Raw genomic sequence first — 25,421 nt, 5'->3', positions numbered from 1 at the left:
GTTGTTACAAGTGAGTTGATTCAGTTGCAAGTCAAATTTTCTTGTTCAAAGGCACGTTGGTCATTGGTTAAAGGTTAGCTCTTTCTAATAAGTGTACAGGCAGGTAAAAACACAATCTTGAAATGAATGCTTTTTTTCTCCATTTCAGCGGTCTTAGTTAGTCAAAACAATTATACAATTTTTTTTTGAGTGTTTTACTAAATTAATGTCTGAATACTATTTTTTTAAGTTACCATATTTGACAAATTAATTATTTAATTATTATATTGTATTAAAAAACAGTAACATCCACAACAATAATGTAGCTAAAAAAAATCACTTCAAAATAAGGCTCAGCATTGTCAACAAAACCATTTTTTAAATTAAATTGGAGAGAAAATGCAATAAGCATGGTTGGTGAACGGGCCCCACCATACATAGTTCTCGACGTCAAATAAACACAAACATTTTGACCGTTTAGTGCTGACTGCCAATTTACTCTTCTTGTTTGGTTTGCTGATTACTGAGTTAGGGAATCTCTGATTCAAGCTTTAATTCCCATCCCCTATAAAGAAAAAATCTCTTCTTCCTTTCTAAAGCTCTAAAATTTCTTCCACTTTCTTTTCATTACTTTATTTACCCAGTTTCAATCTCCCAAATCCTAATCGTTGACGACAATGGAAGTGTAAGTTTAAGTTCGTTCAACCCAAGATTTTGTTAATTTTGTTTAATTTGTTGTAGATTAGCATGAATTATGAAAAGGGCATCTTATTTTCGATCACTCCAATGATTTTAATCTTAGTTTTGATTAATGAATGTTAATTTACAGCGTTGCTTCTGCTCCGGGAAAGGTTTTGATGACTGGGGGATATTTAATTTTGGAGAGACCAAATGCTGGGATTGTTCTGAGTACAAATGCACGTTTTTACGCTATTGTTAAGCCAATTCATGAAGATGTCAAGCCTGAAAGCTGGGCATGGGTAGGTTACTTTTTCCTTTAGTTTCCATGCTTCTATCTTTTTTGCTATACTTGCAATCATTTCCTTGCTTTTAAAAGCTCTGAGAGCTGGTATGAATGATTATCACGTTTCAATTTTATTGTAAATAAGGAAATCTGACGCTGAATTATAAAGTCAACTCATTGAATTAAATGAACATGATCAAAATTCAAAGTCGCTTGTGGAGTTTCTAAAACTTCACTTCTCGCGTGTATGATATTGATCTTTGATCCCTTTCTAGGTGATTGTTGGAGTGTCAGGCTTTATAACTGTTTATTCCTCACTCTAAAAACAAGAGGTTTGGTAATATTAAATTGCGGCCGTAAAGTAATGGAAATTAACACTACTAAACTGTAATATTGGCGCAATGCTATTGTGTAACTGAATCACAACTGTTGCAGCTGCAACCCGTTATGTAATGGCTGCAATGGCGATCAAATGCGATGTAATGGCCGCAACATAGCGGTATTACATGGGTTATGATTGTGCTTCTTTTACTGTCTATTTCTGGTCTCCTGCTCATAGTTGTTGAGATTTTAGGCACATGAATTGTGTTTTTGTTGATGTGTCATCTTATCAAGTTTTGCTCTTCAATGCACAAGTGTGTTTGTCATATTGCCTAAATGCTAAAACTTACTATCAGATTTTGTGTTTCTGTATGTTTCATATATATATATATTATTTTTATGTAAAAACTCGTTAATATCAAACTAGCATTTGGAAATGTTAATTGATATTGCAGCATTTCCTAGTTTTTTAGATAAATGTTTCTATGTTGACTTTTCATTCATCCAAAGTTAGAGGGTCATAGCTCATGTTAAACTTGATCTTTTTGTGGCTTAAAATTCAAGTCAGATCAAGAATAATCTCCTCTGATAGTTGATAATTGATTTTGAAAATAAATGTGATTTTCGAATTATAATTCATGTCCGCAACAACCGCAATGCGTTACATAACACCCGCAACTGTAATTTAGGACTAGTTTTCTTGCTTGCCGTAATCAGCAAATTCACTATTAAATGCTATGGTAACTTTCACTGGATTATATCGTGCTTTACTGGTGAAGTAACACACGGTCTAAACTCTTGTCCTCTGTATTGTCTTTCAGTCTTGGACCGATGTCAAGCTAACATCTCCTCAGCTTTCCAGAGAAAGCATGTATAAATTGTCTCAGAAACATTTAACACTTCAGTGTGTATCTTCAAGGCAAGTTACATCATATGATTGAAGTTTTTTTCCTCGTATATTCTAGTGTCATTGTTGCATCCTTTTTATTATGGATGCCTATAGACTGCATCTTTTCTATTATTGATGCGTATCTAGCATTAAATAAGTTTAAATAGTTATTCCTATGTTTTTTTATTCCAACAATTTATACAAAATATAAGCCAACTATTAAAGAAGCAAATGATTGTTAAGTTTAATTATTTTTTTGGCATACAATTCCAGTGAATCAAGGAACCCTTTTGTAGAAAATGCTATTCAATATACTGTAGCAGCTGCACATGCAACATTTGACAAGAATAAGAAAGAGGCATTAGATAAAGTACTTTTACAAGGTAATGTTTAACCTTGCATTTATTTTTTTATTTTCTCTTCTTTTTACGGAAACCATACCTTCAGGGATCTAATAATGGAACTGAATTATTCATGCAGGTCTTGATATTACGATCTTAGGTTGCAATGACTTTTACTCATACAGGAATCAGGTATTTTAGTTTTTCTAATGGTTGTTGGAACCGGATCAGCTGGTCGAACCCATTGGACCAGGAACAGGCCGGTTTACTGGTCTGGAACCACCTTTTGAGCAAACCACTCGGAACCAGTTGATCTGGGCTAAAAAACTAGTTGACCCGGTTTTACGATTTTTTTAAATAATTTATTTAATTAAAACCGGATCGGCTGGTTGAACTGAAAACCAGTGGTCGGACTGGTTCGACCACCGGTCTGGTTTTAAAACCCTTGGTTTTTCTCTCTGATATTCTTTCTAGAAATAGAATATATCTTCTTGAGACAAATATTTACTATTTATTTATTGTGGCATGTAAATTTTAGTATCTGCCTGTTCTTGTATTCTTCGCAGATAGAAGCCCTTGGTCTTCCGTTGACACCTGAAGCATTGGCTACTCTACCACCTTTTACATCAATTACATTCAATTCTGAGGAATCAAATGGAGGAAATTGTAAACCTGAAGTTGCAAAAACTGGATTGGGTTCATCTGCAGCAATGACAACTGCCGTAGTTGCTGCTTTACTTCATTACCTTGGTGTTGTTAACCTTTCCACCTCTTCTGCAGATCAACACCAAGAAAATAAGAATTCCACAGATCTCGATATCGTGCATATGATAGCTCAAAGTGCCCACTGTATTGCCCAAGGTAAAGTTGGCAGTGGCTTTGATGTCAGTTCTGCTGTTTATGGGAGTCAGCGCTATGTTCGTTTTTCACCAGAAGTGCTTTCTGCTGCTCAGGTCTCTCCCTCCCTCCCTCCCTCCCTGGTTGTGTGACTGGAATATTTTGCAATGGCAAAGTTCTGAATACATAAACTTAGCTCAATGTATTTTTATTTTTTGTGACAGCCTTAGGTTGATATAGAGTGAGATAATACTAGTTGTATGAGTTATCATTTAATTCTATTGCATTGCTGCTTGTGGTTCACCACCATAGCTGTTTTAGTGACTTCTATTTGGATTCTTTATAAGATATCTAGCAATGTTGCAGGCTGCAGTGAAAGGGATGCCATTAGAGGAAGTAATTGGGAACATTCTAAATGGAAAATGGGACCATGACAGGACTGAATTCTCTTTGCCACCATTAATGACACTTGTAAGCATTATGAGCTTCATTATTTTTCCACTTAGACTATAATGCTTTTGTGTAAGCATATATGGTACTTTCTCTGTGTTTTTCTTCTTTTGTGAAGAAACTGAAAGGTGGCTTGTCCATCTTATTAAAATATTTTATTACTAGAATTCAAGTATAGTCAAATTGTCAAAATGATTGTTGGCTGACACAGTTACTGGGAGAACCGGGAACCGGTGGATCATCAACACCATCAATGGTAGGTGCTGTTAAAAAATGGCAGAAGGCTGATCCTGAAAATTCCCAAGAAACATGGAGAAAGCTGGCCGATGCTAATTCAGAACTTGAGATACAACTCAACATGTTAAGAAAATTAGCCAAAGAACACTGGGACGCCTATAAATGCGTGATTGATAACTGTAGTAGGCTTAAACCAGCAAAGGTATTGATTTAAACTACTCCCCATCATTCAATAATTCAACAAATAGAATTTCCTCATGATATTTTTATTGAAAAAATGAAACTTTTGTCTTTCTAGATTCTGATTTCTTTTTCAGACTTCTGAACTCAGCAAAAAAAAAGAAAGAAACTATTTAATTTTGTCATACCTCACTTTTTTAGAGTGGTCCCTTGCTCGGGAAGGTTTTCTAGTGCTGAAGAAATAGTGCTTTACTGATAGCTAGAAATCTGTTGAATCATATTACACCCATTATTAATGGTAGTCTCTTGCTCGGAAAGATTCTCTAGTACTCGGGACAATTGAGAGTTTAAAGACAGCTACAGACTTTTAAGGGCATCTTTCTGCTATAGGAATGCTAATAATAAACCTTGTAACTGATAGCCAAACAGCTAGTTCCAAGTATCTTACCTCAAAGATTGACTAAGTGGAGATTTTATGGCAAGATTTCAAATGTGCCTGTGAATTGTTATGAGAACTCAAAGATAAGATGCAGTCGGATCCATAATTTTAATGTGTACGTTTTTGGTTATTTGTGTCTTGTGGGTGGGTGAATAGCTGTGGGAAGAGTACATTGGCCGGATATTTCTCCTTCCTACCCTTGTATGCAATATCCTGAGTTCCATGCCAGCATCTTTTCAAATTAGTGATATTTTCCTTCCAAGCATGTCAAGCTATAGTCAATGTTGGCAATACTACACAACACTATGGTCTGCAAAGATCTATTAAGCTGTAAAAGAATAGCTTACTTGTTTTATCACACGGCTCAAATTTTGGTTTCAATTTCTTGGCTTGTATATTTGGTAGATGGTTGGATCAATAATCAAAGAAGGCTCTCTTTATCATAATTGTTAAGAAAGTTGGTGAGGTTGTTTGGTTAATTTCCCGAGTCTTGTCGGTTTATTTTGTGCTATCTTTCCTTCCAAATGCTGATTTTTATGATGTCTCCAAAACCAATTGCTTGGACAGTGGATGGAGGGAGTGACTGAGCCGATCAAAGCAGAAGTTGTCAAAGTATTGCTAAAGGCAAGGGAGGTTATGCTTGAGATCAGAAATCACATGCGAACAATGGGAGAGGCAGCAGGTGTTCCAGTATGTTATTGTCCCTTTGATTTGATGCTTATAAATGTCCATTTTTTCATTCTTATGTCTGCTAAAGATGTAGAAAAAATAGTGAAAGATGGAATAATTTTATCCTCTTTTTTTATCTGATTCTATTAAGACGTTAAAACTGTTGACTTGCAAGGCATAATTGATCGGTATACCTTGCTAGATCCTAAATGGACCATCTTTGTCTTTATATTGAGTTGTTCCAATAAACTTGTTTGCTGCAGGCAAAGGCTGATAATGATCAACTTTTGTATTTCATTTTAATATAGTGCATTTCCTTCACATTCTACATCCTTTGTAAATCGCTTGAACATTATTGCAGATAGAACCCGAATCACAGACTAAACTTTTGGATGCTACTATGAATATGGAAGGAGTTTTGTTGGCCGGGGTTCCTGGAGCAGGTGGATTTGATGCAGTCTTTGCTGTTACCTTTGGTGATTCTAGCAGGAACGTGACAAATGCATGGAGTTCGCACAATGTTCTGGCCTTGTTAGTTAGGGAAGACCCTCAAGGTGTTTGCTTAGAAAGTGGCGATCCACGATGCCGTGAAATCACTTCTGCAGTTTCTTCAGTCAACATCAAGTGAGCTTTGATTAATTGTTTTGCGTTTGATGAGTTAGGAATGTCATTTAAAGATTTGGTGGAAAACATGATTTACCAGAGAAATTATACTGTGTTCTGGAGATATAATTTAAATGGGAAATGATTTCAAATAAAAACAGAAAGCCTCCCCGTTGGAAGAATCAGCTTTTGTACATTTAAGTTCCTTTAGTGCCATAGAATAAGAAAAAAGGTTATCCCTTTTGCACAATTGGTTAAGAGTTCACCTTGCATGTTTTGCTTGAACGAACAACCATGGACATTTTAGCGTGAAATCAACTACTGTGGGCATGCTGCTATCCACATATTTAGCACACATCTTGAACAAAATTTGTAGTGATTGCTTCCAAGGCTTAGTTCAAGCTTCTCAAAACTCTGCCATCATCATTCATTTAAATCCTATAAACTTGTTGCAACTGTTACATTCATGATCTACATCCAAGCATAAATATACTATAAAAACACCATTTATTTGATTTAAATGCTTTGGTATGAGATGCATATATTGATAATCAGAGAAAGCTACGAGGATCATAGGAATTAAAGGCACGTTTAAATCACACAACATAAATATCTTTCACTAAATCAAAAGGGTTTTGACCATAATACATTTTTAGTATTATGAAATTGACCATAATGCATTTAAGTGAAACAAAAGGCTGCAGATTATCAAAAAAGAAAAAGACAAAAAGATGAAGAAGAAGAAGAAGATATGAATACATATCATTGAGGAAATGGGGTAGGCGGAATTGGTGACTGAAACCAAAGTCAAGAAAAATGACATGTCACGGGTGCACTCAAAAGTGGCATGCGGCCTCCACTTGTATAAATTATCAATAATTTATTATATAATCTTCATCATCATTATCAAGATATTTTTTTATTTTTAAAATAAATTTATTCTTAATTCATTTATTAGATAAAAGACCTGCATACCTCGTTAAAATATACCAGGGTTATAAATAACCAAAGTTTGAATCAACAAATCTTTTGTTTGTTTATTTTTAAGTTTGTTCGTGTTTGGTTTGCTTTCGTTAAAATTTTTAATTTTTTGCTTGTGTTTGTTTGTATATTGTTCATAGACATATCCGTTTAACTTAAACAAACATATTCATAAACAATGTCCGTGAACAATAAACAAACAAACAATAAATAAAGATGTATGTAAATATATTATTTTTAGAAACAAAATAGTCAAATATAAATATCAATAATTATATTATAAATAAAGAACATGCAAACCAAAATAATTTTATTAGTATATGCTAATGGATCAATAAACAAGTTTCAAATGATTTATTAAATGAACTTATTCATGAACATAAATGAACTGAACAAATTTTAGTTGTGTTTGATTCGTTTAATAAATGAGCCTAAAATTTTAATCATATTTATTTGTTTATAATTTTATTAAACCAACAAAAACTGATCCATTCCATTAAATATTTGGTTTATTTACTGTTTATATACCAATAGAAAATGATAAAGGCCTACAATGGCCCATATCTGATCCACAATTCTCAAGCCCAACAGTATCTCCCACACTCCTCCAGTCTAGAAACAAATATATATTGGTCGTGCGGTTCCACCATCATTTCATCACACGCGCTAATTATCTTAGCGTGAACATCACCTAACACGCGAGCTCTCACTCAATCCTGTCCTGTCTCTCACTATCTTTTGTAACCAATTGTAAAAAATAATTTGATGTCATCACAATCTCAATATTTGCATATAAACTTTTTTTTTTCTTACCAACGTCTGAGTTGTAAGTTGTATTCCAAATAATCAATTTGTGTTTTAAAAATATAGAGAGTAGACATTGGTGGGATTTAACTCATAAGGGAAAAAAAATTGTGATCAAAACGGGAGGAAAGGTGAAAGTTGTTATAACACAATTTGTTGGCATATAGATTGGTTTAGAAATTAAAAGGTTTTTTAGCCGTAAAAATTATTTAAAATTTAAAGTCAACTATTATTTCGGGGAAAAATATCAATAAAAGTCTTATTTTTTAAAAATTTATTGAAATGGGCCCATTAAAAAATTAATTACCAGAATGACCCTATTTCCCCGAAAACACGTCCACATCAGTGCGTTGTCAGGTGACGAAGCAGGAAAATGCTTCCTTGAGGAAGCGTTTTGCCCGCGCGTAAACAGTAGCAACGACTACTTTTTTTACCATTGGTAACCCCTCAACGGTAAAAAAAAACTATAAAACCCCCCATTTCATTTTTTTCACACCTAAATCCTTTCTCTCAATTTCTCTCCAATATTCTCTCAAATTCCTCTCAAATTCTTTTCAATTTCCTCTCAAATTCCTCTTAATTTTTTTTAATTATTTAAAAAAAGCTTTAATTTTATTTTTTTTGAATTTTTTTAAATCATAAAAATTTGATCGTGTTAGCAATGTCCAGAAAATTAATTTGCCTCGATAACAAACACATATCCGTCGATCAAATGAAAATGGTAAGTGTTAAATTTAATTTTTAAATATTATTTAAGATTTTTTATTTATGCAATTTTAAATAATTTTAAATTTATTAGAAATTTCCTATAATTTTTAAATAATTTTTATTTTATTAGAAATTTCTTATAATTTTTAAATAATTTTTATTTTATTATTTCTTATAAAAGTCTGTAGATCGGATATTGCAATGCTATATTTGTAATATGCATGGTCCTCCATCACCGTTGGTAGAGAATTACCTACGGAAAGCGGGTTTTTGGCACGTGGTGAAGGTAGGTCGGGGATGCAAGTTGGACCCGAAACTCATCAATGCGTTGATTAAGAGGTGGAGACCCGAGACGCACACATTTCATCTTTCATGTGGAGAATGCATTATCACTTTGGAAGACGTAAATTTGCAATTGGGATTACCGGTGGACGGGTACGCGGTCACCGGATCTGTTCAATCAGGTGATTGGGGAGCGGTATGCTACGAGCTTTTGGGCACTATTCCGGAGAATATTAACGGAGATCGGATTGAGATGGGCTGGTTATAAGACACATTCCCGGAGCCGAATGATGATTCCACCGAACTGGTAAAAATCTGATATGCTAGGGCATATATTCTTCAAATAATTGGAGGTTATCTGATGCCGGACTTGTCACGGAACCTTGTACATCTAAGATGGCTACTGAAACTCATTGATTATAGAGCAGCTGGTGAATTTAATTGGGGGTCTGCCTTGTTGGCAACATTGTACCGGGAGATGTGCGGGGTAACGCGACCGATAAAGTGAAAATCGGAGGTTGTCTATCACTACTGTAGTTATGGGCACGGTTTCGCTTTCTATTTTTACATCATTGAGTGGACCACCCGTATACATTCCCACTCATAACGAGGTAAATTTTATATTAGATTTTACAATTATTACGTAAATTTAAAATATAATCGAATGCTAAAAAAATATTTAATTAGGTGGAACCATTCGGCAAGTTATGCTCGATTACCTACCTCTCTTGAAGATATACGGCTTCTATTAGACCAACAGTCAGAAGCACAAGTAAGTATTAAATAAAATAGATATTTCCATCATGAGATAGTCTATTGGTATTTAGTATTTAGTATTATGTATTATGTATAACTAATATTTCCATCATGTTCATATAGTTTCAATGGACACCATACGAGGATCCGGTAATTCGAGCAGTAATTCCGGATGAGTACTTTCAAAATCCAAACGCTTGGCATGTGAAAGTCCCATTGGTCAACTTTGCGACCGTGGAGATGCACCAGTCGGACAGAGTATTACAGCAATTTAGATTCCAACAACCGATTCCCGTGGCACCTGAGGTGTTGGATGATCATCACAAAATTGACCTACGACAATTGCATACGGATTGGCTGAGATTCTGGTCACACTACATCCAAATGTGGGAAGATCGGTTTGATTATATACATACTCGGGAACCGATCATCATTTCAGAGTTAGCGTGTGTGCCAAAATACATGCCATGGTTTAGGATCTCTGGCAAGCCGTATTTACTATCGGCAGCGACAATTGCGTGTCCGAAAGGAACAACGTGGCCCTTTAACTCCAAGAAAAATGGACGAAGACACAGGCCCATCACAATTACCCTGCCCATCATCGGGCCCAGTAACAGCACTCACACAGTCACCGGGACCAACACTTCAACCAACGACACCCACAACACAGCCTTTTCAGATGATGCCAGGTGCGTATCCTAGCTCTTTTATGTATCCTAACCCTTATATGTTTCCTTTTTCTAGTCCTATGGCAGGTTGGAGTCCATGGCCAGGTTCATCTCTATTTTCGATTACGCTGAGTGGACCGCCTATGTATAGGCCACCGTCGCACGATAGATCGCATGAGGGGCCGTCGGTGAGCTCTTCTTTTTACCAATCCCCATCATCGTATGAGTTTCAAACAACTTCGCCGTTGGTGATGCAAACACCTCCACAGTCACTATTCTATCAAGGTGGCTTATCGTCCCAACACTGACAACCAGATCCCCTACCGGAGGAACTAGAATCCCCGCCGGAGCAACCACAACCCCCGCCAGAAGCTGGACAAATGAGGAATCCAGCACATAATCGTCGACGGCCGCCATGTGGCACTGAATCTGGCGGGCACGGAGATTGATTTTTACTTTAATATATTTGTACAAACATTTTGAATATTTTGATATTATTTGATGTAATAAAATAGAAATTCTTCTATATTATTTCATGTAATAAAATTGAAATTTACTTTTACATTTTTAATATAATAGAAATTATTTTAAATAACACAATATTTTGAATATTTCTATATTATTTCATTTAATAAAATAAAAAGTTATTTTGAATAAAGTAATTGTAATTTACTTTAATATTTTTAATAAAATAGATTTTCTTTTAAATAAGTCAATATTTTGAATATTTCCATATTATTTGATTTAAAAAAATATAAATAATACAATTTTTTTTACAACAACGTTCAACTATTGCGATTTGGGCATGATCGACTTGTATGGCTTGGGTTCCTACACCATCCGCACAACTTCTGTTAACTGGCTGTTTCTTGGATATCCATATTGTTACGTATTCTAGTCGAGCAAGGTCGACCCTTTGGTTTGCGACGTAATTCTCTATCCGATAACAACTTAAAGGGAGCAAGTGATACAGACGGCCACTTACGTTCATCTGGGACTGATGGGAATACGTGTCTTCAGACATTGTACATGTTTTCTAATTTGTACACTTTGTCAACATAGCTCATCGGATCCAGATGGAGATTCTGACAAGCTACAATTACATGAACGCATGGATAACGAAGTGTGTCAAACATCCCACAGTCGCAAGTCCTATTTCGCAAGTGTATACGATATTGCCCGCCAATAACATCTTGGTGAGGTCTATCAAACTCTATCACGCGAAACTATAAGTTGTCTCAATCGTGACACACTGTGTGCATGGTGTTCGTTCGCGCATTGGCCTTGTTAATTTCTTGCACTACTTTACTGCACCATACATGGCTTCCCTGCATCTAGTTTGCATAACTCGCTGCTCGCTTTGGAAATAGCACCGCCAAATAAAAATATGTCTCTCTCACAACCGATGTTATTGGTAGATGACACGTTCTTTTTAAAACAGAATTTATGCATTCAGCCAGGTTTGAGGTCATATGAGCATATCATAGGCCGCCGTCATATGCTTGTGCCCACTGTTCGAAAGGTATGTTACAAAGGTAGTCCGCGCATTCGTCGTTAATTGAACGTAAAACTGCCAACATCTCGTGAAAACGATATTTATTTATTTCATACCCTGCTAATATAAGTTCATAGCGAATATTACATACCACTATTTCATTTAGAATAAATTCAAAATGACAAACGAAATTATATTAATAGAGACTAAATACCCATGTTGTTCACTTGTCGTCGTTTACTATTAGATGAATATTGCCTATAGTAGTTGGAAGCAACGTGCATTAGGTAATACCGATGGTGTGTGCGCTGCCATAAACTTCCCTGTCGATCAATTGCAGCTAGTATTCAGGTGCTCCGATTCGAAATAACATAGATATCAAGTTGGTGGCACACATGCCTCCTTAACCTAGACAGAAAGAAATCCCAGTCATCAGTTGACTACCCCGGTGTTATTACAAACGCAATTGGAAGAATTCTCCCACTGCCATCATGTGCCACTGCTAGCAATAGTCGATGGGTATATCTACCAAACATAAAGGTACCGTCAATTTGTATTAAGGGCTTGCAGTATGAAAATGTGTATCGACATTGTTTAAAGGTCCAAAACAGACGTTTAAACACTTGGCATCCACGTAGCAATCGGCCGTTATAGTACGCATATTTCGTTTCAAGGTCTGTTATGCAACATGTGACGTATCTCTCTAGCACTTGACACCACTGCCATATTTCATTATATGAAGCGTCTCACCCACTATGCATCTTCTTCAACGCCTTTTGCTTAGCTATCTAAGCCTTGCGATAAGAGGGCGTGTACCCCATTTGGCTACGAATATTGGCAATTAAGACCGGTACTAAAGTCCTGGGGTCTGCCTTCATCGTGGGTAGTATCAAACTAGCTAACATAGCTGAGTCCATCTTAGGATGATATTGTGAAATACCTATCAACATAGTACATTAAATAATGCAACATTACATAATAACAGTATTATTCAGAAACCCTAAATATTGTATCTGCAGCACATATATGTGGACCTTTGTACTTTTTTACCTCCCACAACACTGTCTTTTCCTCAACGAGGCGTAGATTTTCCATGAACATGTCTCGTCTTGTACTGCACACTTCGCCTTAAACTTATCAGCTTTAGATTTAACCACGTGGTAGTTAATGACGTTATTGATGCTATGTTATTTCAATGCACCAATAAAACTATCTTTGTTGGAAAACTCATTACCAACTTCAAATTCACCTGAATCCAGTATCGAACTTGTACGATCACGTAACCCGTGTGGTAGATTTGGAAACTCCAACACCTCATCTGCAGACAGATCGACATTATGTATGTGGGCTGGAGGTGAGTATGCCCTGAATCGTGAATCTTCTTCTTCATCTGAACTCCCTTCAACATTTTTAGGTTCGGTTGGAATAAGCTCCGGTTCAAAAAATAATGTAACTTCTGCACCATCAGGCCCGGGCACTCGAGGTGGATCCACATCGGAGTCATTTTCTAACCCACCATCATCTGTAACATACGAGGTCCCCTCACCGGTGGATGTCGTAGGGAGTATATCATCCATTCTTCTGGGAGTTTCATAACGTCCCTAATTGAATGTAGATTGCCAACCACTAGAAGTAGATGCCGTTTCCCAGTGCGTATTTCCAGCATCAAACATCGACTCACTGATGTGCATGTCCCATCCACTGACAGAGTGTCGTGTAGGGGATGTGTATTCTATACCGCTACCAAATATGGGCTGTTCTGTATTTTGTAATCCACTAACCGAGTGTCGGGCAGTGGTCATGTATACCTCTCGAACAGCAGTCGTAAGTGCATCATTTGACGATGTAAATTGTACATATAACTCCATATAGGGTGATCCATTAACGAAATGAGTCTGCACCATTACATCCAAGCTATGAACACATTTTACGTCGAACGAGTCATATGTCACCGAATTAACAGAAGAACAAAATCGATACGTAATAGACAGAACTTTTATTGGCGTTGTTCCAAATATTTTATGCCTAATTCTTTTACGAAGTTTGTCAAATCTATGTTTTAGTTAAAAACCAGTCGCACTGTATTCTCCTATAAAAAATAACACCGTTCTCAGTGAGACGAACCTTACCATCATAGTAAATAACAGCACTAATACGTTCACTCATATTCAATTTCTATCCTTCTTAGACTCTTTAAATTATTTTTTTGCTATAACTTATGCAATCTGAGAAAATTTTTTTGTCTCATTTATAGCCTTAGGCCAAACATGATCTACTGTAGCAAAAGCGCGTCCACGTGAGAGCTTCTTTCAGTACTTTTGCTGTTAAAGCATCCTGCTTAAAGCGTTTTTGACACTATTTGCTCAGAAATGTCTACTCGAAATTATTTTTTCAGGAGCTACTGTAGCAAAAGCGCGTCCACGTTGGAGCTTCTTTCAGTACTTTTGCTGACAAAACATCACGCTTAAAGTGTTTTTGACACTATTTGCTCAGAAACGTCTTCTCAAAATTATTTTTTCAAGAGCTACTATAACAAAAGAGAGTCCACGTGGGAGCTTTTTTAAATTAACACTAAACCCTAATCTAATTTTTTAAATTTTTTTAATTAATTTACTCAAGTAACCCTAATCCCTAATTTAATTAATTTTTTCTTTAAAAACCATAAACACGAAACCTAATCCAATTTTGAAAAATTTATAATTAATTTAATTAATAAACCCTAAACCTTAATCCCTTATTTATTTAATTTTTTCTTTAAAACCTACACCTAAAAAACACAAAACCCTAACCCTAAACCTTAAAATAAAATCCCAAAACCCTAACCAGCAAGAGTCACGGGCAAAACGCGTCCTTAAGGGTGCGGCGCGCTTTATGTCCACGTAGGCAAAACGCTCCCTTGAATAAGCGTTTTCTTGCCTCGTCACCTGACAACGCGCTGACGTGGACGCGTTTTCGGGGAATTAGACCATTCCTGTAATTAATTTTTTAATGGGCCCATTTCAGTAATTTAAAAAAAGGGCTTTTATTGGTATTTTACCCATTATTTTAAGGTTAATTTAGTCAAAAAAATATTATTTTTTAAATAATTTTTTTAAATTAGAGAAATATGTTGATTTTGAAGAGATTGTGAAAATGTGTCCAGTTGGACGCACTTTCTTTTCTCAATTTATCTAGAGCTTGAGCAGATGCCCTGCATTCGAGAATCCCGCATAAGTTTTCAAGCACGTCTCGTTTTCAATTAATAGCTACATCATTATTCGATGAAAACATGTGTTGGAAGACGCATTTTTAACTTATCCCTCCCTTATTTTGTTTTTTTTTCCCTTTCAATCTCATCCCCCAACCTATAAAAGGAGGGCTCTCCCCCTACTCCATCATCTCTCTCGATCATCATCCCTCCCCTTTAAAAATTTCTTTCTCTCAGTTTTTTTCATTAGAAATATTTATTTTTGTTTGAAGTAGAGAGTGTGTTAGTTTTAAGGTATTTTTAAGTCGCTAGTGATGCAATAGCACTTCGAGACATATTTCATATGTCGTGCCAATATGAGACCATTACCTTAAAAACTCATCCTATGGAAATCAGGTTCCGGGGTGACGATGGTTTATACGGTCACGAGTTGAAGTTTAAGTAGAGATCCCAATTTGACGGCCATCATGTGGTCACAAGTTAGAGTATAACTCGGGGACTAGTTGACAATTGTTATAAAGTTACAAGCTCAAGTTTTTTGAAAACTTAGAGATGATGTCTTATAAATACCATACATAAGTTTGAAGGTATAATCATAAGAAAAAGCCGAGGGGTTTCCCAATGTAATCAACTTATTAATTTTCCCATCTTCACCAAAAACAATAACCTTAACCTTATCATATCCAAAACCCAAAATTGAATTCAATGCAAGAAAACTCTCACACGTTTTCACCCTCTCCCTAAAAATCTATTTTAAAAAATCTATTTTTTCGACATTTTTGGCTAAATTAGCCTCATACTACAATTCAATAGATTAAAGTTACCTCATTTCCGTTTTCTCTCTTTATAAAAGAATTAATTCAATATATAAGATTAAGAATTCCATATTAGAAATAAAAATTTTAATTTATTTAACTGAAAAGGAAAAACACAAAGACTCACTTCATATCACTAGTCTACCATGTATAAAGAAAAGAAAATGGGCCCACATGTGTTTCTCTCTCTATCAATCTGTAGTTTTCACCATATCATTATCATCATTCTCTCTCTACATATTTGATTTTTCCATCTGGGATTTCTCTTTTCTTTTTTGAGTTCTTCAAAGCACTGAAACGAAGCAATTCGAAGCAGTTCAGAAAGCAAAAAAACTATTTATTGTTACTTTTTTTTTTCTTCTAATTTTCTTCTTCTTCTTCTACTTCTACTACTACTTTAGTTTGGTCTCATAGATTTTTGAAGTCAGGCTTAAGCCTCTGAGATTTACTTCCATTTTTGTCTTTTTCTTTCAGGTATCTTTTCTTTCTTTGACTTCTCTATTTTCTTTTCATCTTTTCTTTTATCTCCCATCACTTTAGAAAGTGGCAAGATTAGCTCAAAAAAGGGAATTTTATCATATTCCTTTTGTTTTGATCCCTTTTTATATGTTGCATAATCTTTGTTTCAATCAGTTCGTGTCTGGGTTTTTCTGTTCTTAGGGTTTGTTTCTTTGTTGGATTTTTTTCCTGTGTACTATATTTGTTCGATGGACCCTCAGTTTTTTCAATGTTGGAATGGGTGTGACGCCTTTTTATTTTTAATTTATTGTCTCTTAGCTTTATCAGCTAACACATGACTGCTAAAGTTTTTGACTGTTGACTGATTCATTTTTTGTTTTGCTATTTTAGCTGAAAAGTCTTGCTAGGCCTCCAGTATCGAATCATTCCTATTCAGCTTGGAATGTCCATTGTTAATGTGTTGACTAGAAGCAAATTCAATCTTACTTTTTCTTAGTTAAAAAGGTTTTATGTGTTCTAACATGAATCTCTCTAAAGATTTGACTTCCATGCATAATAATCTTATATGGGGTTTAGGATATTGTAGGGTAAAAGTCTTTTCTTGGGCTAAAATATGAATTGCCTTTATTTCGACTTTATTTTCTTTTGTCTCGCCACCAATTGTTCAAGTTATTTTATTTTCGACTTTATTATAGCGATATTTGGGCCCATCATATTTACCGTGCTCGGCTTATGATCAATTTGATTTGATTTGATTGCATTTAATTTGGGTCAAATTATTGATCTTTCCTATATGTCCTTCCCAACTTGAAGGCTTGCCCATGGGATGACAATTTGTGTGTAAATTCTGGCTGCTTTGTAACTATTTCTGGTTTCATTGCAAGAAAGCAACAAAAACGAAAAGGGCCGAGAAATTCACTGTTCTGGTGATTGCTTTCCAGGTAATTTTGGGTGATTCTGGTTTTGCAAGTTATCTCTTATGTTATTCTGACAAAAGCCGGGAGGATGTTGAATCTTATAACTGGACTTTAAAGAGTTTGATAGAAATGGGTGACACTTGAAAAGTTGTTTGAGACTCTGGTGTGGCACATAGCTCTTTGGTATTATTTTAGAAAAAAAAATGGAGCAAAAGGAAAGTGAGAGTTGGAAAGAATTGGTGAAGAAAATGCTTCCACCTGGTGCATCTCTCCCTGAAGATTCTTCACAGCTTGATTACTCTATAGCTATGGAATATCAGGGTCCTCCGGTCACTTATGAACTGCCTAGGGTTGAACCTCTTGATGTCAATCCACATGCCATACCTGTTGCAGAGTCACTATCAGAGTCCCAAAGGTCAGTTGCTAATACTGGCCCTCCAGTTATTGAACCAATCCCCTTGCCAGTATCTTATATTGCTGGTGTCGCAAGTCCGCCTGCACAGAGTCCAAGGGTTTCGGCAAGCTCTGAGTCAGTAGTATCTGTGTTGCAAAACCCTGATTTTTCTTCAGCTTCTCCTTCAGCTTCTCCTGGTTCAGTTCGCAATCCTCCAAGTAATCCTCCGAAACAAGCTGTTAATGAAGCGAGGAGAGTGCCAGTTGTCACATTTAATACCGTTGAAAGGTCAGAGGGGAAAGATGTGGATATGGATAAGCCCGTTTTCCCTGAATTTGTTGGGGTTTCAAAGGAAAAGAAGAAGAAAAGAAGAATTTGTTATCGTTGTGGTAAGAGAAAATGGGAAACAAAGGAATCTTGCCTTGTTTGTGACGCTAAATATTGCAGCAATTGTGTGCTTAGGGCAATGGGCTCAATGCCTGAAGGACGGAAATGTGTGACATGCATTGGCCAGCCAATTGATGAATCAAAGCGATTAAGACTAGGCAAACATTCTAGGCTCTTGTCTCGATTACTTAGTCCTCTGGAGGTGAAGCAGATTATGAAAGCAGAGAAAGAATGTTCTGCTAACCAGCTCCGACCAGAGCAGCTAATTGTGAATGGGTATCCATTGAAGCCAGAAGAGATGGCAGAATTACTTGGGTGCCCTTTACCTCCAAGGAAGTTGAAGCCTGGTAGATATTGGTATGATAAGGAATCTGGTCTCTGGGGAAAGGTAAGTTCTATTTGCAGTATGCTGTTTTATGTTTCACTTGGCTTTTCTAATTGAACAAGTAGGAAGGGGAAACATCTATAATGTGGGGATCTGATTTGTTCATGACTTCTTATTGAATTGGCAGGAGGGAGAAAAACCAGATCGGATCATTAGTTCAAACTTGAATTTCACAGGGAAGCTTAATCCTGATGCAAGCAATGGCAATACTGAAGTTTATATCAATGGCCGGGAAATTACAAAACTTGAATTGAGGGTGCTAAAGGTAGTTTCTAGTTAATACAGGATCTGTTATTTGTTTTTCTTAATCATGGTATTTCTTTTAAGTTTTATTCCCTGATTTTAGGATTCTCAATCTCAGGCTCCTTTTGGTACCAAGTATTCTCACCCTTTTTTACTTCCCATAGAGACATTTGCTTTAGAATTAGTGGGATTACTGGTTTGGGAGCACTTCAGGAGCAGCGGATGTTCACTTTTACGTCCATTGTGTTTTAAGCATGCTTTCAGCAAAGTACTTTGTCTGTTTATACCTTGGCGTTAGTGACTACTCTTGACAGCCATGATATGGAACAAGCAGTGTTTGGTGCTTGTTGTTGCTTTTATTAGAGTTGGGTCAACTAGTTTAGGCATGTGTTTTATTTGGTGTGCTTGCAATACTTCTCACGTAAAAGAGCAACCTATCTGTTACATTCATTTTTGTAATTACCTGGTGAATATACTATTGTTATGTACCAAACACTGTTAGAAGTTGCAATATATTGTTGATTAGAATTTAACATGTCAAGGTTCTAAGAAAGTTGTTAGAGCTTTAGCTTCACATTCCCTCTATTTATATATATTGTAAATTTTCCCATTTTAATTGTCCCGACTAGTATACAGCTATTCAAATATCATAAAGTTAGGTATGTAACTTCCATTGTCGAATCTTTGTCATTACAGTTTATAAGTAACAGATTCCTCTTAATAAACACTTTAACAAATAACTTTTTTGTATTATGCCTTTTTCTGTTAGACATGTTAATAAATGTTTTAGCCTCAGCAACTGATTAAAATGCAAATGGGAATGAAGTAATATATTAAATGTATATCTTCACTTCTTTAACCAATCATTGCTGTATTTGATGCTTTCAGTTGGCAAATGTGCAGTGTCCACGTGACACTCATTTTTGGGTTTATGATGATGGACGTTATGAGGAAGAAGGTCAAAATAACATTAGAGGAAACATCTGGGAGAAGGTATGTAAAATATGAACAGCCGCAGTTGTGTCATGGGTATTCTGATGTGATCTGGATTTGACTTTTGCTATACAGGCAACAACTCGTTTTATCTGTACCTTGTTCTCTTTGCCTGTGCTTCATGGTCAACCTCAAGGAGCAAGAGAGGAGGTCAGCAATTATACTACTGTTCCAACTTATCTCGAGCAGAAAAGAACCCAGAAACTTCTTCTACTTGGGCTTCAAGGCTCTGGAACAAGCACCATCTTCAAGCAGGTGTGGCCTTTTCTTTGTTGCTAATAGTCTATTTTGCTCCAACTATTGTATTGCAATGCCAAATGTGTAGTTGCATTGAAAATGAAAGTCAAATCACTTCAGGAATTTATTGCCTAGATGGAAGTTAGCTAGGCTATCTTGCATGAACATGAAGAATCTCTGCCATTCCAATCCTTTAGTAGATGAGGAGTATTTAAGGATATGCAGTTTATGAAAGCATTGAATTTGTAGCTTTGCATATAGTTCAACAATGCTTTTAATGTTCTGGGCTGCATTTCGTTTTATTTCATGCTTTCTGGTTTAGGAACAATTGGTCTTATGGTGTACGGATGATTAAGATGTGGGCAAATTGCCTTTGTGCTCAAGTGATAAAATTAAGTTACTAGCATTGGCTACAGCTGCATTTATCAAACAAAGTTAGCATAGAAAACTGATTGTTTCAGTCTTTCATTTCAGTTCATGTCATTTTTCTAATGTTCAGTATGCATATTGAACAGGCAAAATTTTTGTATGGGAATGGGTTTTCTACAGAGGAACTGCAGGATCTCAAGTTGATGATCCAGAGTAATATGTACAGATACCTCAGCATATTACTGGATGGGCGGGAGCGATTTGAGGAGGAAGCAATGTCTCGTATAAGAGAACTAGGTCCTGATGACCAGAATAGTGAAGCAGGTAACACTTGACAACATCAAAACCTTTGTTATTTAAACATAGTTTGAGCTTTTACAGTAGAACTTGTTATTCCTGGTTGACATGTTTTATTGCATATATGTCTTTTTAATATGCATATTTCTTTTTTCTGTTTTATAATTGGCTGAAAGAGGAGGGAAAAAATAGTTTCTGACATTACTTTTCTGCTAGTGTTGTATAGAGGTTTGGTACATGATGATGCTTATAGGTCTCTTGGCCAAAAGCAAGAAAAGTCGTTTAACAGCGTCACAACTCTTCCAGCATCTAAACTATACTTCAATCTTGTTTCAGGTGGGGAGGTTGACTCTGGTGAAACTAACCAGTGCATCTATTCTATAAACCCAAGGCTAAAGCATTTTTCTGATTGGCTTCTGGACATTATAGCCACCGGAGATTTGGATGCTTTTTTCCCTGCAGCAACACGTGAGTATGCTCCATTGGTTGAGGAGTTGTGGAAAGATCCTGCTATACAGCAAACGTATAAAAGAAAAGACGAGCTCCACTTTCTTCCAGATGTTGCTGAGTACTTCTTAAGCAGGGTGTGCCATCTTATTTTCTGTTGACTTTGTTACCTGTATTTTACGCATTATGTTTAGTATGTTGGCTTAATTGTTGCCAAATTTTACTTGGCCATTTGATTTTCAAGTTATTCAACTCGAGGAAGATCCCAAGAGAAAAAAAAACAACTCATCTCAAATTCACAGCAATCTTTTGACCTATCTGATATTCTTTTTGATTCCTTCAGGCCGTTGAGGTTTCAAGCAATGAATATGAACCATCTCATCGAGATATCCTTTATGCTGAAGGGATCACCCAAGGGAATGGTTTGGCATTCATAGAGTTTTCTCTTGATGATCGTAGTCCAATGTCTGAAACCTACACTGACAATTTGGAAGCTCCATCCCTCCCCCTGACCAAGTAATTATTCCAACCATTCTGTTATTATCATATGTTTAAGATTTATGGATTTGTTTCTAAATCATGTAATTACCTCCTACTCTGTCAATGGGGTGCTGCATCTTACAGATTGTCGTGTTAGGTCATCCTTGCATCGTGAGCTAATTTATCATTTTTTTTATTTTACTTTTTACAGGTATCAACTTATAAGGGTAAATGCGAAGGGGATGAATGAGGGATGCAAGTGGGTGGAAATGTTTGAAGATGTGCGATCTGTAGTCTTCTGCGTGGCCCTTAGTGACTATGATCAGATATCGATATCACCAGAGAGCAGTGGCAGTGGAACGCTACTTCAAAATAAGATGTTGCAGACAAAGGAGCTATTTGAAACAATGATAAGGCATCCTTGCTTTAAGGATACCCCATTCGTGTTGATACTAAACAAGTATGATCTGTTTGAGGACAAAGTCAATCGGGTGCCGTTAAGTACATGCGAGTGGTTCATGGATTTCAGTCCAGTTAGGCCTCTCCATAATCATCACTCCCTGGCTCAACAGGCCTATTTTTACGTGGCAATGAAGTTCAAGGATCTGTATGCATCCCTTACTGGACGGAAACTATTTGTATGGCAAGCAAAGGCAAGGGACCACCGGGTGAGTATCGATGAAGCATTTAAGTATATAAGGGAGGTTCTCAAGTGGGAAGAGGAGAAAGATGAAAACTACTATGGGGGAGAAGATTCATTCTACAGCACAGATGTTAGCTCCTCACCATTTGTGAGGCAAGAATGAGGTGCATTCTGAATTTTACTTGTATTCTTCCGGTTTAAAGAAGATTGTATAAGTGTTGTGCTTGCCTTGTTACTTAATTAAATAAGGATTAGTTGTAATTTTTATTCTCTTTTGTAGTATATATATATATATATATCAATTTAATGATATGAGTGAAATTTGCTTCGTATTTGATTCTCCCAGACTGCATTGTTGCGAGAGGTGAGAGATTGGTTCCTAATGAGCTTTTTCAGATTTTGTTGTAGTTGTCGCTTGTGCCACGGGCCTGGATTGCCTAGCAGGCACATCACTTTATTATATTTTAAATGTTACTTTATTGTACGGTTATTATATTTTGGCAGAGAATAGGTGTAAGGATTTATTTTTTGAGGAAAAGAATATTTTAAATGTTTTGCGTATGCATTTCGGTTCAGAAGATTTAGATTTATAATGCCTAAAACTATTCAGTCTTTTCTCAATTCATAAATAGGAGGATAATTGCTTCAAAACATTTGAATTTACGTCTTTTGCATTAGTAATAATATTCATATCAATTAATCATAAAATTCAATCGGCCAGATGATTTGGATTTTATATATTAAAAGTTAAATAAACCAAATAAATCATAAAATTGATTAAACCAAACCGAATTAAAAGTTTAAACTGAATCGATTTTTCAAATTATTATGTCAAAATCAATAGTTACTGCAGTATTGCTCAACTGAAATCTAAAGTCCTGGAAGTATGTTTAACAAAATTGTCTAACTAAAATTACTTTATCAATTAAAATTCTCCCATACTTTCTCGAACTTGAAACCAAAGATGAAATGTATATTTAGTGTTTGATATATCAGTTGGGTTGGGGTTTTACTGAGTATTGGGTATATATATTGAGTGTTTATTGTATTTTGAATTTAGGTATGTAAATGGGTTTTGGGTCTAATAATTTTGATTTATTCAATGTAAAATATCAAAATTGAACACTAAGTGAATAAATCAATTAAACTAGACTTTGAAATCCACTAAACCCAATAAAAAGAAAGAAAATTTTCGGTTCCATTCATTGTGGGTTTGTAAAACTTTTGCACACCCCTAATTACTATTATGATACTGTCCAAGCTTTGCATTGGATTAGCTTACTTAAGACCTAATTAGAATTTTTATTTCTTTTCTACATTTAAAAATTAATCTCCATTTACTGATTCAGTCTTAATTTGATTGGCATGTTATTGTTGCCAATATAGGAGGATGTGGATTCAAATGCGCTGAAAAATATTATCCTCTTATTTATGGGTTGGAGAGAGGTTATGGGTAGTTCTATGCAGTGCGTCTATGACCAGAATTTATAATAAGATTATTCAAAAAAAAAATTACTCTCCATCCATATTTTTATTTTTATTTTCTGGATTTAAAAATTTAAGTTCAGTGATTAAATTGTTAAAATTTTTCATTAAAGTTATTGGTGTAACATATTGAAATTAACAAATAAATATTCACTTAGTAGCTATGTAACAAAAAATATATATTATAATGGACTTGAATTTAATGGATAATTTTAACGGTATTAACGATCTTTAGAAATTCAAGTCAAGATTTTAATCGAATAAGATATTTAGATTAACCAAAAATATTATAAAAGTTGAAAAACTAAATTATGTAAAAATTAAGGTGCAAAAACTAAAATTAAAATTCAAGGTTGAATTTTTTTTCAAACTTCAATATTGTATAAAGATAAAAAGTGAAATTTAAGATTTAACGATGGTTATATAATCTTAATTGATATGGGCATTGTTATCAATGTATGAGGACGTGTGTTCGAGTATGCTAAAGCGCATTATCCTCCTATTTATGGGTTGAGAGGAGCTATAAGTAGTTCTAAGTATTGTATTTAAAAAACAGATATAATCCGAATCTATCATAAGATGGTGTATTTACCACTTATACATAGACTCTTCAACTTAAATTGTTACACTTTGAAAATAATAGTTTAGTCTTTCTTTTTCCTTTATTCCTTTCCCTTTTATTTACTTGATATCCACTTATTCTTTTCTATTTCTCAAAAAAAAAAAAAAATCTGCATCCTACTTTCTTTTATAATTATTTAATTTTATATAATTTACATTCCTACTTGTTTTTCCCTTTCCTCTTCTTCCTTGATTCTTTTTTTTATTGGTTAGTTTTGTTTCTCCTAAATCATTTTATTTGCTCACTTTTCTCTTTTCACTCCTTTATTTGTTTTCCTTTCTTTTCCTTTTAATTACTTGATCTTCACAAATATATTTTGTTTTATATTAATACGTAATTTGTTCCTGAATTTATTTAAAAGTATGTAGTTGGCATCTAATTTTTAAACTTAATTAGTAATTAAACTTGTATTTTGTCACACTGTTATACCTCCGCACTAACAACTTTAGGTTGTTCTGAAGTGGCATAGATATTTGTTGTAATCAACGTCGATAATGACAATAAAACGATTGCAAAACAATAAGAAAAGAAAAATGAAACACACAGATTTTACGTGGAAAGTCTTTCGAGAAAAAATCACGGGCAGAGGAGGAGAAATTCACTAATGTTGAAAAACGAATAATATAATAGGAGTTTCGACTACATCTATTTAAAATGTTGAACCCCCAAACAAATCCCCTTATTTTGCCACTGTATTTTATTTCTTTAACAAGTAATGAGATTCGGGTCACACAACTCTAACAATAGTTTATCACACTATGACACGCAGAAACCTTTCATCGTGATACATAGCAGACATAAAAAAAATCTTTAAAAATATATAAATCAATTGAAAAGTATAATTCTATTTCACATCAAGAATGAACCTAAACAAATTATTGTCCAGATTCATTTGAATCTGGACAACCACTTGCCCAGATCCATTTCAATTTTTTTTTAGTAATTTTATATATTTTAATAAAAATCAAATTATATATATTTATATATATAAATTAATAAAAATAAGAAAATAACATCAACAATGAACTTGAACAAAATTGTATTCATTTTATATTTTATAAATTTAATTGTATTTTTTCAAAATAATAATAACGTAAAAAATAAAATATAAAATTATTAAAACACATCTTAATGTGAAAAATATTATACTTTTTTTTTTTATCAATTTATATATATATATTTAAAAAATTGTATTTTTATCATCATAGTGTCACAAATAGAGCCCTATCACATGTCACTGTGTAATTAACTATCCGTATCACATCAGTATAAACTAACGATGCTAATTCGAAGGTACTAAACTATATGAGAGTACAAGTTCAAGTATCAACTAGGTCTAAAAAAAATTAGGCATCAACTAGGTACTTTTGGACAAATTCAGGGACAAATTACATATTAACCCTTTTTATTTTATTTTTTCTCTTTGATCTTTATTATTTCTTCTTTATTTCCTAAACT

At 34.9% G+C, this 25,421-nt stretch overlaps 2 protein-coding genes across 3 annotated transcripts; both read left to right on the top strand.

Moving 5' to 3' along the window:
- The first annotated feature begins 457 nt into the window (after positions 1–457).
- Positions 458–6,091, top strand: LOC105764972 (phosphomevalonate kinase, peroxisomal). Of its 2 annotated transcripts, XM_012583822.2 has the most exons (10): positions 458–664; positions 809–959; positions 2,086–2,183; positions 2,427–2,536; positions 2,634–2,686; positions 3,061–3,447; positions 3,698–3,802; positions 3,993–4,220; positions 5,205–5,327; positions 5,668–6,091. In XM_012583822.2, the coding sequence occupies exons 1-10, from the start codon at positions 657–659 to the stop codon at positions 5,932–5,934; spliced, it is 1,530 nt and encodes a 509-aa protein (XP_012439276.1). In that variant the 5' UTR covers positions 458–656; the 3' UTR covers positions 5,935–6,091. The 2 variants fall into 2 exon arrangements, with proteins under 2 accessions (XP_012439276.1, XP_052481332.1); XM_052625372.1 differs by lacking the exon at positions 458–664 and having other exon boundaries at positions 795–959.
- A 10,032-nt stretch (positions 6,092–16,123) lies between these two features.
- Positions 16,124–22,188, top strand: LOC105764971 (extra-large guanine nucleotide-binding protein 3). Its single transcript, XM_012583821.2, has 8 exons — positions 16,124–18,150; positions 18,275–18,412; positions 19,279–19,383; positions 19,459–19,638; positions 20,136–20,313; positions 20,623–20,870; positions 21,077–21,249; positions 21,425–22,188. Exons 1-8 carry the CDS (start codon positions 17,185–17,187, stop codon positions 22,017–22,019), a joined length of 2,583 nt encoding a protein of 860 aa, XP_012439275.1. The 5' UTR covers positions 16,124–17,184; the 3' UTR covers positions 22,020–22,188.
- Positions 22,189–25,421: the final 3,233 nt, after the last annotated feature.

Source organism: Gossypium raimondii, chromosome 12 (assembly GCF_025698545.1).
Source record: "Gossypium raimondii isolate GPD5lz chromosome 12, ASM2569854v1, whole genome shotgun sequence".
Taxonomy (NCBI): Eukaryota; Viridiplantae; Streptophyta; class Magnoliopsida; order Malvales; family Malvaceae; genus Gossypium; species Gossypium raimondii.
The sequence above is the reverse complement of the archived record's forward strand: the minus strand, read 5'-3'. Positions and strand labels throughout refer to the sequence as shown.